General features: G+C 32.2%; 1 protein-coding gene, 1 long non-coding RNA gene and 1 pseudogene across 3 annotated transcripts; 1 reads left to right on the forward strand and 2 right to left on the reverse strand.

Annotated features, from left to right (window-relative positions):
- Positions 1-456: 456 nt before the first annotated feature.
- LOC114392760 lies at positions 457-2,128 on the reverse strand (annotated as a pseudogene).
- Positions 2,129-8,390: 6,262 nt separating this feature from the next.
- Positions 8,391-12,130, forward strand: LOC114391900 (cold-responsive protein kinase 1-like). 2 transcript variants are annotated; one of them, XM_028352903.1, is made up of 8 exons: positions 8,391-8,639; positions 9,132-9,293; positions 9,457-9,516; positions 9,620-9,750; positions 10,178-10,391; positions 10,587-10,818; positions 11,248-11,398; positions 11,480-12,130. In XM_028352903.1, the coding sequence occupies exons 1-8, from the start codon at positions 8,597-8,599 to the stop codon at positions 11,783-11,785; spliced, it is 1,299 nt and encodes a 432-aa protein (XP_028208704.1). In that variant the 5' UTR covers positions 8,391-8,596; the 3' UTR covers positions 11,786-12,130. The 2 variants fall into 2 exon arrangements, with proteins under 2 accessions (XP_028208704.1, XP_028208705.1); XM_028352904.1 differs by lacking the exon at positions 9,457-9,516.
- Positions 12,131-14,184: 2,054 nt separating this feature from the next.
- LOC114393205 lies at positions 14,185-15,858 on the reverse strand. Its single transcript, XR_003662487.1, has 3 exons — positions 15,720-15,858; positions 15,000-15,443; positions 14,185-14,923 (listed from the first exon to the last, which is right to left on the reverse strand). It is a non-coding gene; the product is annotated as an uncharacterized LOC114393205 (long non-coding RNA).
- Positions 15,859-17,062: the final 1,204 nt, after the last annotated feature.

Raw genomic sequence — 17,062 nt, forward strand, 5'->3', positions numbered from 1 at the left:
AAAAAAATTATTTCCATTATAATTACATAATTTCAAATGCATTTTTAATCAAATTTAATTTTATAAAATCAAAATCTTCAAAAGTCGAACTTTGCTATCATTTACTAAACTGATAATATGTATGGTAAGAAAAAACTAAACCAGTAGGACAAAGGAAAAAAAAAATCCAGTGTCCCAAAAAAATATCAACCAGGCAAGGCTTTTACCTATTCAACATTAATCTGGATTTTTGTTGACCCAGCAAAAACAAAAGTTTTTTTTAGTATTGACTGAGTCAAGATAATTTTCCTATTTGAGTTCATCTGAATTTTATTGTTCTCTTACATTATACATTTATGCTAACTAACATTCTGTTTTTTTCTTAGATTTTTATTTGACTAACCTTTAGAGGAAGAAGATGAAGAAAATCGCACGTAACAAAAAACAAAAAAAAAAAAAACATCGTAACCAATAAGATGAAGAAAACTAACCTTTATTTTTTAATTTATAACCCTCCAAACATTTATTAATAACCAAAATTACAACGAATCTCATTTGCACACTATTTCACAAACAATAGAATGCATATTATAAAGTATTAACCGAGGACCCTTAGTGTTTTTATTAATTTACACTAGACAGGAAAAAAAATTGAACTCATGAGGTGTGAGAGGTTTATAATCTGAAAATGGTTTTTGTTTTTATGCGATTGTGCACTCAGGATGAAGCCCCTGTGGGAACCGCTTAGTATCAGTGCAGTAGTTGTAAATCATGTAGTTCTTTTGCACCCACTGAATCCTAGCTTGCCCTGTTGCATCCAGTGATTGTTTCAACCATGCTTGGTTTGATGATGGATTATTGTTGGAGGAGCAAGATGAGCCTGAAGAAGAAGTCCAAACACAGCTTGAGCATTGAAGTTTCTGTAAGAGGCTGTGAATGGGGCTTGGCTCCAATCAGTCTTCACTAGGCCTCCCCTTGTGGCCCAATCATCAAGGTTCCAAAGACTTGAAAATATCCTCATGGCTTGGTTTTTGGGAAAAGAAACCCCTTTTGATTCAAGATCCTTGAACTCCCTTATGGGTGTCCCATCCACAGAGAATCTAACATAAGAATAAAAAAGAAAAAAGGTTAATCATAAAGTTAATATAGATATCTTTTAGTTACTGTTTTTTAACTTCTTAATTAAATATTAATGAATAAATATAGAATAAATAATCTATTTATTGATACATCAAAGAGTTTTTTGTGGGGTCTTCCAATCACAAATTATGAATATTTGTTAAGCTTTTTCACTTTTATAATAATAATCTTAAAAATTATATTAATGATTATTTTTTATTGGTTGTGAAATTAAACTTATGAATATAAAGTATATATAGATACTGAATTCAATTAATGAAGCAGGGCATAAAGAGAGAAAAGAGGTGGGCATACATTTACATGATGCTCTGAGGATTCCAAAGAATGGAATATGTGTGGAAGTTCTTGGTGGGGTCAAACCACCAGATAGAACTGCTGTTCCCTGTTACCTTTCCCTTGTGTGAATACGTTTGAATGAAGAATATAAGGATCACCACTCAAGTTACCCAGAAATTCAAAATCTATTTCATCATGAGTATCCCCAAGAGAAGATAGCTGCATCATTTACAACCAAATATATAGTTAATATTATTATTATTATTTATTCATTTTTTCATGGGTCAAAACATTTGATATGGCAAAACTAATTAAATTGATTGATAAAGAACCACGTGCAAGGTAGGACACTTACATAATAAGCCGTGACTGTGCCTGCAGAGTTACCAGGCACAAGCTTTATTTGCATGTCAAATTTTCCAAACAAGTATTCATTCCTAGAACGAAATCCAGAGCCAGAGGTTTTGTCTAGGGACAAGGCCAGCTGAGAAGTTCCCCACTTTTGAGGATTTTGGCACGTCCAGCACCCCATGTTATCTCAAAGTCTTGGTTGAAGTTACCAGCAGAGGCTTCAACCACAAAGGTTGTGATCAGAAGGGCAAGAAATATCTTACTTGCCATTCCTAGAAGTGGTGCCTACGTTTGGTTGGAAAATATCCAGCAAGAGAAAGAGAGAAGGGACACAAAATGCCAAGAGAAGTATTTTGGTGAGGGATTGGAGTGCATGCAAAGTTGTGAAAGAAACTATATATAGGAATTGCTTTAAGAGGAGGCAATTATGAATGTGAAGGCCCTGAAGGGTCATTGGGTTTTGGAAGTGGTTGGGAAAAATTACAAACGTGTTGTAGAGTGCAAGAGAGATAGATATGTGAGTTGACTTGTCTTTGGTGGAGTGTGGGGACCTTGCCAGCTAAGGAGGGATGATATATCCAAATGTTCTCGAATTATTTGGGGTTCTCAACCCAAAGTTTTTATTACTATTAATTATAAATGTATTCATATCGCACTTGAAAACATCGGCTTTCAAACCTCATATCAAATGGCAGCAGTCTAGGTTATGGCGGTAGTCTTCCTATAGCTAATAGTTCCACGAATAGACTAATTACTTGGTGGTAATACTATTAAATATATGCTTTTAATAGTTCCTCTTCTGCCAGTTGGAAGAAGATGTGCCTTATTTAACACCTTTTTATGTAACATCAAATTTGTTTCGATTTGGTGAGACTAATTAATAACTTCATCTTAAAATTGGAACATAGTACATGATTTGAGATACACAAGCTTCTGGGCTATACACAAGGCATAAGGTATATTATATATGCTTAACTTTTGAGTTTGAGAGATAATTTTCTGGTTACTGTCAAAAAAATCAAGTGAAATTGAGAATGGAGCAGTTAGGTCACTAGCTAGGCTTTCATAGCATAGTCGTAGCAAAGAAAAACAATGGGTTTTGAAAGGTTGTTATTTGTATTATGTAATCAAGTTTAAGAATAAGTGGTGTACATAGGTGGAAGTTTCAAATTAAGTTACGCAGGGCGAAGGGTTATTTTTTGAATGGAAAAGTGTTAATGGAAGCAGGTGTTGAGTGGGAGGATATTTATAACAGTATTTTGGACTTTGGAGTTAATATATTTAAGGGGCTAGCTGGAGAAGCTAGGTAGAGAAATGAGTTGCTACTTCTTGTTTAATCATATATTATATCAGCTTTCTGCCAAAAATGGGTCTTTCGCGGGTCAAATATTGCTTTCGTGCAAAGCTGGTTATGAACGTAGTATGTATATATTCGTTGCCATTTATGAGAAGTGGAATATCGCATACCCTTTCTTAGCCAAAGACCATTTCCTTCTTCTGGACTCGTGTTTTGAAACTGTGACTTAATCAAGCCTCTGTTTTCTCATTTTTAACCATGCCAATTGAGGAGTATCATTTCAAAATGTTCCCATATTTGTGTGTATTTTAATACTATTAAATAACGTTTTGAAAGAAACGTACTTCTTCGAGTTTAATTAGAAGTTGGAGTTTAAATAAGTAAAGTCAGATTAGTCTTTATGTTTTTTTTTTTATAAAATTAGTCTTTATGTTTAGTAGGCTTGTTTTTTACAATTAATATGTAAGTTTGATCTATTTGGTTGATATTAGTTATTTTAAACCTAATATGACATTTTCAATTTTTAACTAAAGAATATTTTTAGAATGTATTGATAGTAAAAAACTGCTATTTAATCTTGGATTATTACATATAATAAGATTGTTAATTCTATAATTACTTTAAAAATTATCTTTAAAGTCGAAAATGTAAATTTTTTTTACACTCATAATATATCAAAATAAATTTCTTCAACTATAAATCTGCACTAATAAATAAGATATTGGTAGGGCCTATCCTGGCCTAATTGTGTCTTCAAATGAATAAGGCCTTAAATTTTTTGATATAATATTTGAAACAGCAACACTTTTTTTAATTAATTAATAAACAAAGTTTAAAGTGAATTTTTTCCCTTAAAGATAGGTCTTATTTTATATTATTTTTCTTAACTATCCATTTTTCTATAATTTTATCTTTAGTTGATTCTTTAATACTGCTGATTTAGTTTTTTGTGTGTGAAATACTGTTGATTTTAGTTAAACAATACATTTTATATTTTTAAACATTTTAAAGGGTACACTTTAAATCTCGTTACACTTTTTCTTCTTCTGATATTATAAAGTATAAACGCTATTAAATTCTAATTAAGATGATATCAAAATCAATTTTTGCCTAAACCTCTGTCTTGCAACATTTTATTTGTAATTTGCAATAGCATAGCAACACCTTTGTATCTGAAAATAAGTAGGGAACTTAAAACAATGAATCTTTAAAAACCAGATACAACATTTCTCTTTCTTTAGACTGTGTCTCGATGATTCAACTGTACAAAACGAAGAATAAAGTTTTTTGAGATCTGAATCTTTTGTCCAAAAACAAGCCTGATCTATTAGTGAATGAATCTGCATTTGCAAAACAAAAAACTATTGTCTCATGTAGTGTGATTGCGTGAACTGCACTATAGTCTATAAGTGGCTAATAATTGAATATGGGAAAACTGTGACTTGAATCGAACTTGCTTTGATATCATGTTCACAATGAAAATATAAACAAAGAGAGAGAAAGAAGAAAAGGAAGATGAAGAGGTTGAGTTCTGTTCAACAAAAAACAAATCAAAATGCAGAAGAGAGACAAAAAGAAAAAATAAAACCAACAGGTAATAAGGCTAATTTATCCTTACAGATAAGTGAAATAACAAAAAATACATATTATTTAACAGATTTCACATAACATCACGTTCATCCAAACAAATTTAATCAGTTTTCTAAAATCAAAATATCTTAACAAAGAATTTAAATCGCGTTTGAAATGCGAATAAAAAAATTGGCGGGTCATTTGAAATGCATCGAATATCTACAGGAAAAAAATGGGCAATATTAGGTATTGGGAAATCAATGGTACGGACTATGGAGGGCCCAGGACCACAAGAAAAAGTGGTTCCAATGTAGTATTGTACTATTGTTTATTGTTTGCTGCAACTTGCACCACATTCTTCATTCTTAGCCAAAGGTGGTTTATTTACTCAAGCTGCAGAACGCGTAATTAATTTCTTTTATTTACTCTTCACCATTTGCCTTCTTGATTACTTTTGACCTTTTTTGAGAGGAAATGGTCACATATCGTTGCCGTTCTCTCATGTCATTATCTCTGGTAACTATGTTTCTAATAAATAATCACCAATCGATTAATTAATAATTGTGAACATGTCAAGATCAATTCAATGTGCAGAGCCAGTCAATTTTGTCTGTTAATTCGTCTTACTGGGATATTAGATTTAGCAATGATATGTGTAAAAGAATTTAACGTTTGAGTTTGGAGTTTTCTACTTATGATCAAGTTGGGTAGTCTATTCCATCAAAATTAAGCTTATAGAAGATAACTCTGGCTGTGGCACTTGACTTTCTAGACAAAAACATCATGGATTGAGTGACATCGTCATTGGTTGCTATCAATAATATTGCTGGCTTCCATTTAGAAGACTCGTAGTTTTGCTGAATTGAATCTCAAAGAAACCCCAGGCAACAAAAACATGGCAAATAATTGAAAATTGAATACTGCCAGTTAATGGAAAATAAGCTAATAACTTCACTTTTAGTTATGTAAGTTTAAAGTTTAATTATTAATTTGAGATCCTCTTGATAGTTGGGGTCGGCTATTCCATCAATAGCTTTTTCATGTTAATCTGCTTTGTCAAAAAGGAAAGAAAAAACGTAGAATTTTTTTTTCTTTTTACCAATATAGGATGAGACATGATCATTGGTGGGCATGAAATGATATGTGTAAAAAAATTTCTTTTTACCAATATAGGATAAGAAAGAAAACCCAAACAATCATATATAATAGCATACCAAACAATTGAATTCTATATTTCGATAGATATGATGGATGAGAATTCCTAATATGGCATGCATATGACTATATGAGCGAATATCATTGTTTTAATATTTACTTTTATTATCGATATGATAATTGTGTCATCTCACATTACTTTTGAGTAAATTTTAAATTAAAAAAATCATTAACAAAAAGTAAAAGAGGCTTTAGTTATTGAAAGTTTCAAAGCATTGATGATGCTTTAGTAATTAAAATCATGGGAATTATCAAAATCAAACTTTAATAAGGAACAAAACTTAAAAAAAAAAGTTCACACAACTATGCGGATTCATTAATAAACTACTATTTCCTCATAATCGTTGTGCTTTTTTAATTTTTTTTATCTCATTTTACTTTTTGAATGAAATATTAATGTTTTTTACTTATATTTCTTGTATCATTAATGATATAAGCTAAAAATTTAAAATGATAATTTTGTTAATTTTAAAATTATTTTACACTATTAATATATAAGCATTCAATTCTTTTGTAAAACTATTTTTCTTTTTCATCCATTAATTAGTTTTCTTTATCTATGTAAAATAATTTAGGATGATAATTATAATAAGATGGATGGAGTAGTAGTTTTTTTTCTCTGTTATTTATATATACACAGTTTAATTTGAACTGGATGTGCTTACTCTTAATTAAAATGCTGTTTGGTGATGGGTCACTTCTAAACTGCAGTTTATGTGGTTCACACAAGCTTAACAAGACCCAATTATTGCTCGTGTCAAAACATGCATATATACTTCCAGGAGTTAGGCATACATATTGCCAACATTCTGTCTTCAATGATGTGCATGGACAGAACTTAAAGCAATCTATACTTCCACACATCCGAATCCAATCATCTTCCACAACCAAAGTGGTGCTGTTCTTTATTTGTTAACACATATAATTGCTAAATGTTCTTTTTCTTGCCTAGGTTGGTGTTTATTTTAGTGTGTGTCGTCTATGTATATATAATTCACTTAGGCTATACTACGATTTTTTTTATATAAAAAAGAGGAATATAAATTTATAATTGTTGAGAGTACGTGGGATTAGTGATTTATCGTGAAACTAATGCTTTTAAAGGAAATGCTCTCTCTTTATAATCTTCTAGGTTTTTTTATCTTCTGAATTATAATAAACTAGATGTTCATAAAATTAAATTGACCCGATAAATTTGATAATTCAAATTCAACTAATAAAATTGATTTAAATTGTTTCAATTAATTATTATTTTTTATTTTAAACTCAAACCGAATTAATTATAGTTAGTTTGGTTCTCAATTGTTTTTCAACTCAAACGAACTTGATGATCCGATAAGCTATTCTTAAACGTTTAAATTAATACATTTTAAACTTAAGAACTTATTTTTTTCCATCTATTTTTTTTTCTTTTCATTCTTTTCGCTGCTAAATACTCTTAAACTTTGACAACTTTGAAATTGAGCTTCATGGACTTATAGTTTTCAAATTTGACTTTTTTATTTCTTAAAAATAATTTTTTTAAAGAACAAAACTCTAAATAAATAGAGTGTTTTAAAATTAACTGGAAAAAACTTACTTTTAAAGAGAGGAAAAGAGGGGGAACTAAATCAAACACTACAATTTTCTCTCCCTATTTTAGTCTGCTAGTATAGTTTGTTTTTTTTTTTTTTTATCATTGTGAACTAGGCTAGAAGGGCATTTATTTCCTGCACTTCCACTATTACATCCTGTATTTCCCATTGCATTTCGGAAATCTCATTTTAAAATACAAATTTACATTTTGAAATATAATGTGAGGTGCAAGATGCAAGTGAGATTGTACGATACAATAGCCGGCTAGAAGACATTGAGCAATGAGCATAACGGGCTTTGGGCCGATGTTTCCTTCACTTCAAATTCATTCGAATAAACTGGGAGTTGTTATTCTCACTTCGTCTTATGATATTCTCAGCACACACGTGGGACGGTTTTTGCAATTTCCAAAAATATGCTTCCCTCATAAATATGATTCCGTTGATATCAAGTAAAAAATACACGCCAAATTGTGAAGAAAACGTGAGTGAACGCGACAGAGGAAGGGAAAGGGTTGCGAGAGTGAGGAGGGTAGACAGGTTATTTTAGAAATGCTGGAGTAAGAATAGCAATTTTGGAGGTGAGAATAGCAACCCCAATAAAGAAAAGGTGGGGCCAATGGGTCCAGCGGTGGTAACTGGGGAGAAACCAGGGACGCAGAAAGTGACAAGTGGCAAGGCAAGGCGGCATTAGAAGTGAACAAAGAATTGAGTGAAAAAATAATAAAATGAAAAAAGAATTGAGAATGTTTCAAAGTGAACTGAGAAGTGTGTTAAATACTTAAAATGAGCAAGCGCTACTACAACTTGTCATTGTGATGGAGAAAATAAGAGAGCATCTCTCTCATTCTTATTTATTTATTTATAACTTTATAATCACACAATAGACAAGTTTGATATTTGAATTTTTGCATTCGACCGCATCTGTATATGCTCCCCAATTGAAATGTCCGACCATATTACTATTACATTGTTTCCATCAATTCTACGGGACACCTCTAGAATAGAATGTTTCTCCAACTTTCTTTTTTGTTTTCCAACATAAAAATTGGCAACAATAACAACAACCAAGAATTAGTAAATACAAAACCAGATAGAAAAAACCATCGGAGAATGGTTGCTGTTGCCAGTTGTTGAACTTAACCCTTTCATATTTGCCCATGACAATATTGACCAACACCGTTCAACCAGAATGCATGCTTCTGTCCCCAAGATGCCTCGAAGAATACTCCCAGGTCTCATTTCATTTCATTCTCTCGACTTGTAATTGTACTAAGTTGTTAGTTCTCACCTGCCTCGGATAATTAGCTGTTTCATTAACATAAACATTGCAAATTAATGAATTATTTGCATTTTGATTTTTTTTTTATCATTACTCATTATAGCATGCTAACCACTGTCCAATTACAATCCATGTCTCACGAGAAATTATTATACAATCTAGGACCTTGTAGTCTCGACTAATCCCCACACAACATGTAGTCATATTTTTTCAATTTACAAAAGAAAATAAATAATGAAGATTGATCAGGATAACGTGGTTCAGTACGTCTCACAATACATGCTTGAGAAAATGTATTCCAAATAATACATTTGATTATTGTGAAAATCAAGGCATTTGAAATAGGATGTATAAAAGGGTTCTCTGAGTTTTTTCAGATTTTTCATGTTCTCAAGTTAAAAGTTCTAACAAAATATGATGAAGTCTTGTGACCCACTGATTGCAGAGAAACCTCCTATTCCTTCACACCATGACCCTGGAGTGTTTTTCTTCCTTGGAGGGATTGTAGTGCTCGTCATATTGCTGATTCTTGTGTTTATATTTTGGAGGCGTATTAAACGGCCAGCAAAGGTGATGGAGAACACAGTTCTAACAAGTCAGCAGCATGGTAATTTGAGGATAGCATCATAAATAAAACCATAGCATACAAAGCAAAATATTTACTACCTCAATTATCTATAATATGCCTGCAGCACATTTGGTTAATTTTGTTGTTAGTTGTACTTATAATTATCCTACTTCTGTTATTTGTGCTTGGCACTTACCAAAAGGGAAATATATTGAACCGTCAGAGGTGATGAAGATGATAGTACCAAATATAAAACAGCCAGGTAGTTGAAAGAAAGCATAAAAATATTTGACTTGAAATATATTTATGTATACAGTGTACCATTGAAGGCCTTTATATTTATTGAAGTTCCATTATGTGTACAGGACCAATGGAGTTCATTAGTGGGAACCTTCGGACAATTAGCTACTTTGACTTCCGGACATTGAGGAGAGCCACTAAGAATTTCCATCCTCGAAATCTACTTGGAAGTGGTGGATTTGGGCCTGTCTATCAGGTATAGGTACTAAATCTAATGTCACTTGCTTTAATAGGCAATTTTGTTTGTTGATTTTGAGAACCTGATCTCTTAATCATGGTGCACCTATGTTAGATATGAGTCCTTTTAAAGAATGCCCTAAGGGCTTGATTAAGGAATAATAAATAGAAAAATTTTAACAGAAATCAGGTGGACTTGTACTGGAAATCATGGTCGTGTGTGTTAGTAACACTTTTTCCATAAAAGCTTTTCAGTTTTGATTCATTAAGAAGAGCACTAAAAGCACTTGTTAATATTCTCCTAACTATATTAAGAAGGCAGTGGACAATTTGTTGAAATTCACATTAATGGGGTGTTAAAGAACTTATGTTTGGTAGTTGAGCCTGACATAAATGTATGTTCTCCTATTGTGGTTACCGTACTGAAATTCAAATTGTTTTGACAGGGAAAGTTGGCAGATGGAAGGCTTATTGCCGTCAAGACATTGTCTCTTGACAAGTCTCAACAAGGTGAAAAAGAATTTCTGGCAGAAGTGAGAATGATCACAAGCATTCAACACAAAAATCTGGTTCGCCTTATTGGATGTTGCACAGATGGCCCTCAAAGGATACTTGTGTACGAATACATGAAGAACAGAAGTTTAGACCTCATAATATATGGTATCCTGCTTTATTTTATATAAACTGTCACTCTTGTCAGCATGGTGTTTATCATATGTAAAAATAAGTACTTTCCTTGAAGTTGTAGATCTTGTGTATACTGTATACCATGTCCAATGTGTCATGAGTAATTCAAAGAACTGAAAATAGTTTTAAGAAAATAATTCCTAATTTGGATGTTTCTGTGATGATCAGGAAAGAGTGATCAATTTCTGAATTGGAGCACTAGATTCCAAATTATTCTTGGTGTAGCACGGGGATTACAATACCTCCACGAGGATTCACATTTAAGAATTGTTCACCGAGACATCAAAGCAAGCAACATTCTTCTTGATGAGAAGTTTCAGCCTAGGATTGGAGACTTTGGGCTAGCTAGGTTCTTCCCTGAAGACCAAGCTTACCTTAGCACTCAGTTCGCAGGAACATTGTAAGTCCTTAATTTATTCAAATGATGCTCCTCAAAAGCATCGATCCCTGGTTAAATATAAATATCCTCTATAGTTATATATATAGCCAATCATATATGTTCTTCACTCATAAATAGTCAAAATATCTCATTGTACTCATCATGATTAATTTTAGTGCTGCCAACTACCAAGATTTTTAAAACTTTGAATTTTGTTGAGTTTTAATGGTTGGAGACACCTCAATCAATATGATCAACACAATCACCTTTAGCCGCATATTAAAACTATCATTTTTGAATCTTGACTCTTGTATAAATTAACATCTAGACTCTAAGATTTTTATCATGGACACTTAGCTAATGATTTTATTTGAGATCAATGAATTCAAGATAAATATTATCTTTAGTCAAGATTTTATATTAATGATCTTTCTTGTCTTATTTGGTCAGAGGTTATACAGCTCCTGAGTATGCCATTAGAGGAGAATTGTCTGAAAAGGCAGACATATATAGTTTTGGAGTTCTTGTGCTTGAAATCATCAGTTGTAGGAAAAACACAGATCTTACTTTAGCATCAGAAAAACAGTACCTCCCTGAATATGTAACTTCTCAACTTATTTATTTATAGCATATTTTCCCTCAGATGCTTTAAAATGCTTGTATAAAAGAATCTTGATTGCAGGCATGGAAACTTTATGAGAAGTCAATGTTGATGGAAATTGTAGATCCAAAGCTGCAAGAGCAAGGCATAGAAGAAAAGGATGTCATGCAAGCATTCCACGTGGCCTTGTTATGCCTTCAGCCACACGCGGATTTGAGGCCTGCCATGTCAGAGATCGTAGCAATGTTGACATTCAAAGTTGAAATGGTTACAGCACCAATGAGGCCAATCTTCGTTGATCGAAGGCGCGTAATGGATGATGAACACCACTCATGGGAAACCATATACGAGGCTTTCACCACTGCAGTGGCATCCCGGCCCACGTAAAACACCAATACTCTAGAACGTAACACATGCATGCACCTGGTCCTGTCAAATAAGGAACAATTTCCTTTAAAGAAGGAAAGAGATATAAGGTCAAAGGTTCGGACAAAGTATGGATTTCACTTGGTTTAGGTGTTGTATATATATATATATATATTTGGAAATGAATCATCTCCATCATCTTCATTGCAAATTTTGTACCTATCTCTTCCTCGCATATATTTACTAATAATATATATTGGCAAAAATTCAACACTAGTTGCAAAAGGAATCTACATATCCTGTAGGGACTAGGGAGTTCTGTGAAGTTTTTGCAGTAAGGCTTGGGATAGGTGTTTGCTGCCCAAAATAGCCTCAAGAAATTACATGTGAGCTTCTTGTGTATTCTATACTTTAAAAAATTATGTATATAATTATGATTTTTTTTTCTCCAACAAGTTTTAATAAACTTTTTTTACACCTTAAAAAAAGCTTCTTTTTTTTTTTTTGTCTCACAGGGTAAAGAAAAAGTAACAATAACATTGACATTCGCTGAGAGGATGATTAATTAGATATCAGATAAGAAACTTTGGATACCTCTTGATTAAGAAATAATAATAAAAAATATACTATGCATAAAAACGTTTTATCAATTTTTATATTCTGTTTTATTAGCAAAAAAAAAAAGAAGCTTATGCATAAAAACGTTTTATCAATTTTTATATTCTGTTTTATTAGCAAAATTAATTTCAGGCTTGCTTTTTTTAAAGCACATCAAAGTGTACATTTTGACTCCCTTATAGTTTTGATTAAAGAATAACATTCAGTTACAAATGTTGATTAAAACGATTTAGATTATGATAATATAACATAATATAACTCCATAAATTTTTTAATCAATGGTTATAATTTCATTATTTACTATTTAAAAGTTAAAATGCACTGACCAGATTAGAGGGGGTAAGAAAATGTCTATAACTAAAATTTCAGAAAAATCATATTTGATATCCAATTAATGGTCATTTTAAATGTCTATAACTAATTCAAGACAAATTTTGTAAAAAAGATTAAAACTTTTACCCTACTCATCAATAAAAAAAAATCGTATTTTTAGCTTTTATAACAATTATTGTAAAAACTAATTAAGTTATGATACATAAAAGTTTGTGATTAGGTGAAATTATAAATCCTTTTGCACTATAATAACTCAAAAAAATGGTCATTTTAAATGTATGTTTAATTTTGTATAAACATTAAATTTAAATTTATCATCAAGTACATAAATAAACTGATATGATCGAGATTGTTCTAGTTTAAATAGTAATATCAAATTTAAGCTGAAACATATTTTTGCTTGTCAACTTCATGCTTTGGAAAGTATGAACCCCTGTTTATATTTATGTTCCAAACACATCCTTAGTCATTATTATTTTACAATTAATTTGGGAAAGAAACTAAGTGTTTTGTATAAACATAACTTTGGATCCACAAGTTCAATTCGAAGAAAACCCATCTGTTGAGTACTTTGTGAATGGAGCTATACTGTTCAACATTGATGGTAGATCCATTGATACAATTTTTAAAACATATCTCTTTAATTTGCCAGTTTGTAATTCAAAGAGCAATAAATAAGGGCACAACTAGTCGTCTCTACATTCTTTCTGTCATGAAAAAAATGATAGATAAACTGGTATCTTATTATAAATAAGAGCTACAACTAATCACAATAAAGTGTATGATTTTTTCTATATGAAATAAAATTATCTATACCCACAAAAGATCATGAGAATATAACAAAAATTGCATCATAAGAAAAATAATAATTATAAATACAATAATTAACGTAATTCAACACCTTTTATCCACGTTTATGTAATCATCTCAAAAGTATTTCAAAAATGATAACACTTTCACATAAAAATATTTTTCTCTCAATAAAGTAACTTTGTTTCATAATTTTTTTTTCTCATACACTCTCTCTTCATTAGTGTCTTCTCCACTAATTCTCCTTTCTATTTAAAGTGAAGATTGTCACCAAATATAATAAATAAATTTTGTTGAAAGTTAAAACAAAAATAACTTCCAATGTATCCATTCAAATAAATTTTATATATAATAAAATATAATATTTCACTTTACATTTAAACAACCTAAACTTTATTGATTAAAAGTCAATTTCCAATATGCACATTATTTTTTAACTTGAAACTCTACTATCTCATGGATCAAAATAAAAATTTTCTAATTATATTAAGAAAAAAATGAGTCCCATACCACGCAACACATTTAATTCAAGAGTCTTATTAATAATTAAGTGCCATAAGGACATGGATTAGAAAAAAATTATTAAAATTTTATGAGAATGTATTTAAAAATTATAGGAGAGTGATTTTTTTACATTTCAATAATTTTTTTTACCCATTTAGTTTCTTAACTAGAGTATTTGCTCCAGTAAAAAAAACTAGTGCATTTGCCTTGATTTAAAAATCTACACACACACGATATGGTTACCATTACCAGAAAAGACAATGATAACCAAATGATTCTCTCCCTATTCTTCCACATCATACCTTTCTAATCCTAGTCCTATTATCTTCTCCGGTCCCTCTTCTAAAGCTTCCATAAGACAACTATCAAAGCGTGTTCTCCGTGTGCCAAGAAATTCTGAGTTAGAGAGACAAAAAGAAAGGAAAGAAGGCATGCAAAGGCACTTTTTTCCACATCCTCTTTGACTATTCTTTCTCCATACCCATTGTTGCTCTTCTGTTTATAATAGTGTTTTGACTCTTTTAAATTTCCAAAAGGGATGATGAGATGACACGTACAACAATAAAAATCTATGTGCATAGCCTCGAGATATACAACGAGAGAAAGGGACCGTAAACGAGAATGGAAAAGCATCATGGTTTATGTCAAAAAGTAGCTTTTGGTTGGATACAAACAAGGAGACAAAGACAAAAGAAAAACTACTTTTTGTGTGATGTGTGTTAAGTTTGCAATTGCAATTGCCCTTCCCTTCCAATTAATACTGAATGGCAGATAAGATAACCCACATACAGTGTCACAGGCACCAGCACCACATTAATTTCTCCCCCGACACCAATTCAATGTAGGCCTGGCTACACACCCTTCGACATATCGCTATTCAACGGATCCGGTTCCCTGCAAATTAAACGGATCTGTCAAATTACGGATCCTCGTTTATCCATTTTGACTCATTATTACTTAATGCTCTCACCTCTTTAATCTATCAAATATATATTAAACCACTAAATGAAAAAAAATACAAGAAATAAATGTTAAGAACCAGAACACGCCCTTAGAATTCGAGGCCTAAGGGAAACCTCCAGAAACTAGATTAAGAAGGGAAGTGTTTGATAATTTTCTCGTATCCTTTCATACACAGCAAAGGCTCAATATATATAGCCTGCTTACGGTTACAACCTAGAGACAAAGGGCCAACAAGGGATAACAGAAATGCACAATTCCACTACTCATATAACAGCAGAATTATTCTGACAAGCATATTCTCCTACTAGGTGCTAGCCATTTCTGCCAGCTGTTCCCACTTCTAACAGGTTTGTAGCTCCTTCACACCTGCTTGGGTGGATTAGTCCTCCTTTTGGGTCTTTCATTGTTGTCCCCTGTATCCTTTGGCATAGTCCCTGGCTTATCAAATAACCTTACATGGAAGCAGCTCAATTGATATTTTGAAACTAATCCTTCTATTAAAAATAATTTAAAGGATCCAAAAAAACTTATGATTTTTACAATAAATTTTAATAGGCATATGATAAGTTAATTAATTTGTACATAAGGTTTAATAGGCATGCACTATTAGCATGTTTAATTACTCATTAACCCTCAGACCAACTTATTTATCGATCTTACAGTTTAATGAGATCATGTAAAAAAAAAAATCTGTATTTGGAAGAACCTAAATTTTCTGAAACCTAACCTATATGAACCGCGAGTTATACGAGCTGGTCCGCGGATCGAGTTGAGCTTTTTAATTGAATGCCGTTTATTGATTAGCAAAGCAGGGCATGGGTCATATCCCAATCCCCTTGTTTCTTTTTTTAACTATGAAATCATATCAAGGCCCCACCCAAAACGTACGTAACATCTCCTCTTAGTTCTATTATGTCATTTTCTCATAATTCTGTTTCCTTTCTTCTCACCATTTCATACATTAAAAATAAATAAATAAAAATAATTGTTGCGCTCTCATCGAAGAAAAGAGACAAAAAACACATTTTTGGTCCATACATACTCGGTGGAGCTTAAACACACAGCTAGCACAAACATGAAAATAGTTGCAGCATTAACATGCTGTTTCTATGCCCACATATAAGAATACAATTTAAGGTAGCTATCAGCAATGATAGAGCCATAGAAACCTTTCAATACTAATTCATTTACAAGACAAAATAAAAAGAAGCAAAAAAAAAGGGGGGGGGGGGGGGGGGGGGGAATTCAACTAGGAATTGGGATAGAAAGTAAAATTTGGGAAGAAAATGTGCACATTTCTTCCAAAGATCACATTTGACATATAACAATATCTATGACTTGATGGAAGAGAGAGATGATGATGGTTCATGGTGTGTTGGTAGGCAAAGCCGATGATTCTACTCTTCTATTTCTACCTGTTGTGCAATGGATTTGGACCTGTGGGAACGAGTCTTTTGGCTTCTGATAATGTGTTGTTATCATAGCAAGATAAGTGTCTCTTGCGGTTGCATTTGTGGGCACCACCAGGTAGCACAGTACTCGTCTTCTTCTTTGTTCCATCAAACAAATTGCTTGCAAGGACGGTCTTCCTTGCCACAGTGTTGGACGCAATACAAGCCCACAACAAAAGGCACAACACAAGTATCAGCTCTGCTATTCTCATCTCACCAAACTAATTAAGTTTAATTCAGAATTAGAGGGAGCAAAAAGAGATAAAGAGGCACAAGACAGATTAGAAAAGCGACGAGAAAAGGAGGGAAGGGAAGAGAGGAGTAGGAGGAAGAGCTGGTGCTGATATTATTATTAGTGAATAAGATGGGGAAAGAGGTGGGGTGAGGTGAGTGTAATAAGAGGGGGTTTATGGCTAGGAATGGGACATTAAGTATGGTACCTCGGATATGCAGTAAAAGACTTTGAATTTGATACATCACATCTCTGTGGTCAGAAACTTCACCAAACCTCATTAATTGACTTCAATTCTACTTGACAATATGTAGGTTATTCAAACCAAACGGAATTTGAACATAAATGATCCATGGGTAAAATATGGTGCCAAAAGCACAACATTCT

This window comes from Glycine soja, chromosome 17, assembly GCF_004193775.1.
Source record: "Glycine soja cultivar W05 chromosome 17, ASM419377v2, whole genome shotgun sequence".
Taxonomy (NCBI): Eukaryota; Viridiplantae; Streptophyta; class Magnoliopsida; order Fabales; family Fabaceae; genus Glycine; species Glycine soja.

Coding starts and splice junctions, on each gene's coding strand:
- LOC114391900 (XM_028352903.1), top strand. CDS start 8,597: ATGCATGCTTCTGTCCCCAAGATGCCTCGAAGAATACTCCCAG. Junction 8,640..9,131: donor GCCTCGAAGAATACTCCCAG/GTCTCATTTCAT, acceptor CACTGATTGCAG/AGAAACCTCCTATTCCTTCA. Junction 9,751..10,177: donor GATTTGGGCCTGTCTATCAG/GTATAGGTACTA, acceptor TTGTTTTGACAG/GGAAAGTTGGCAGATGGAAG.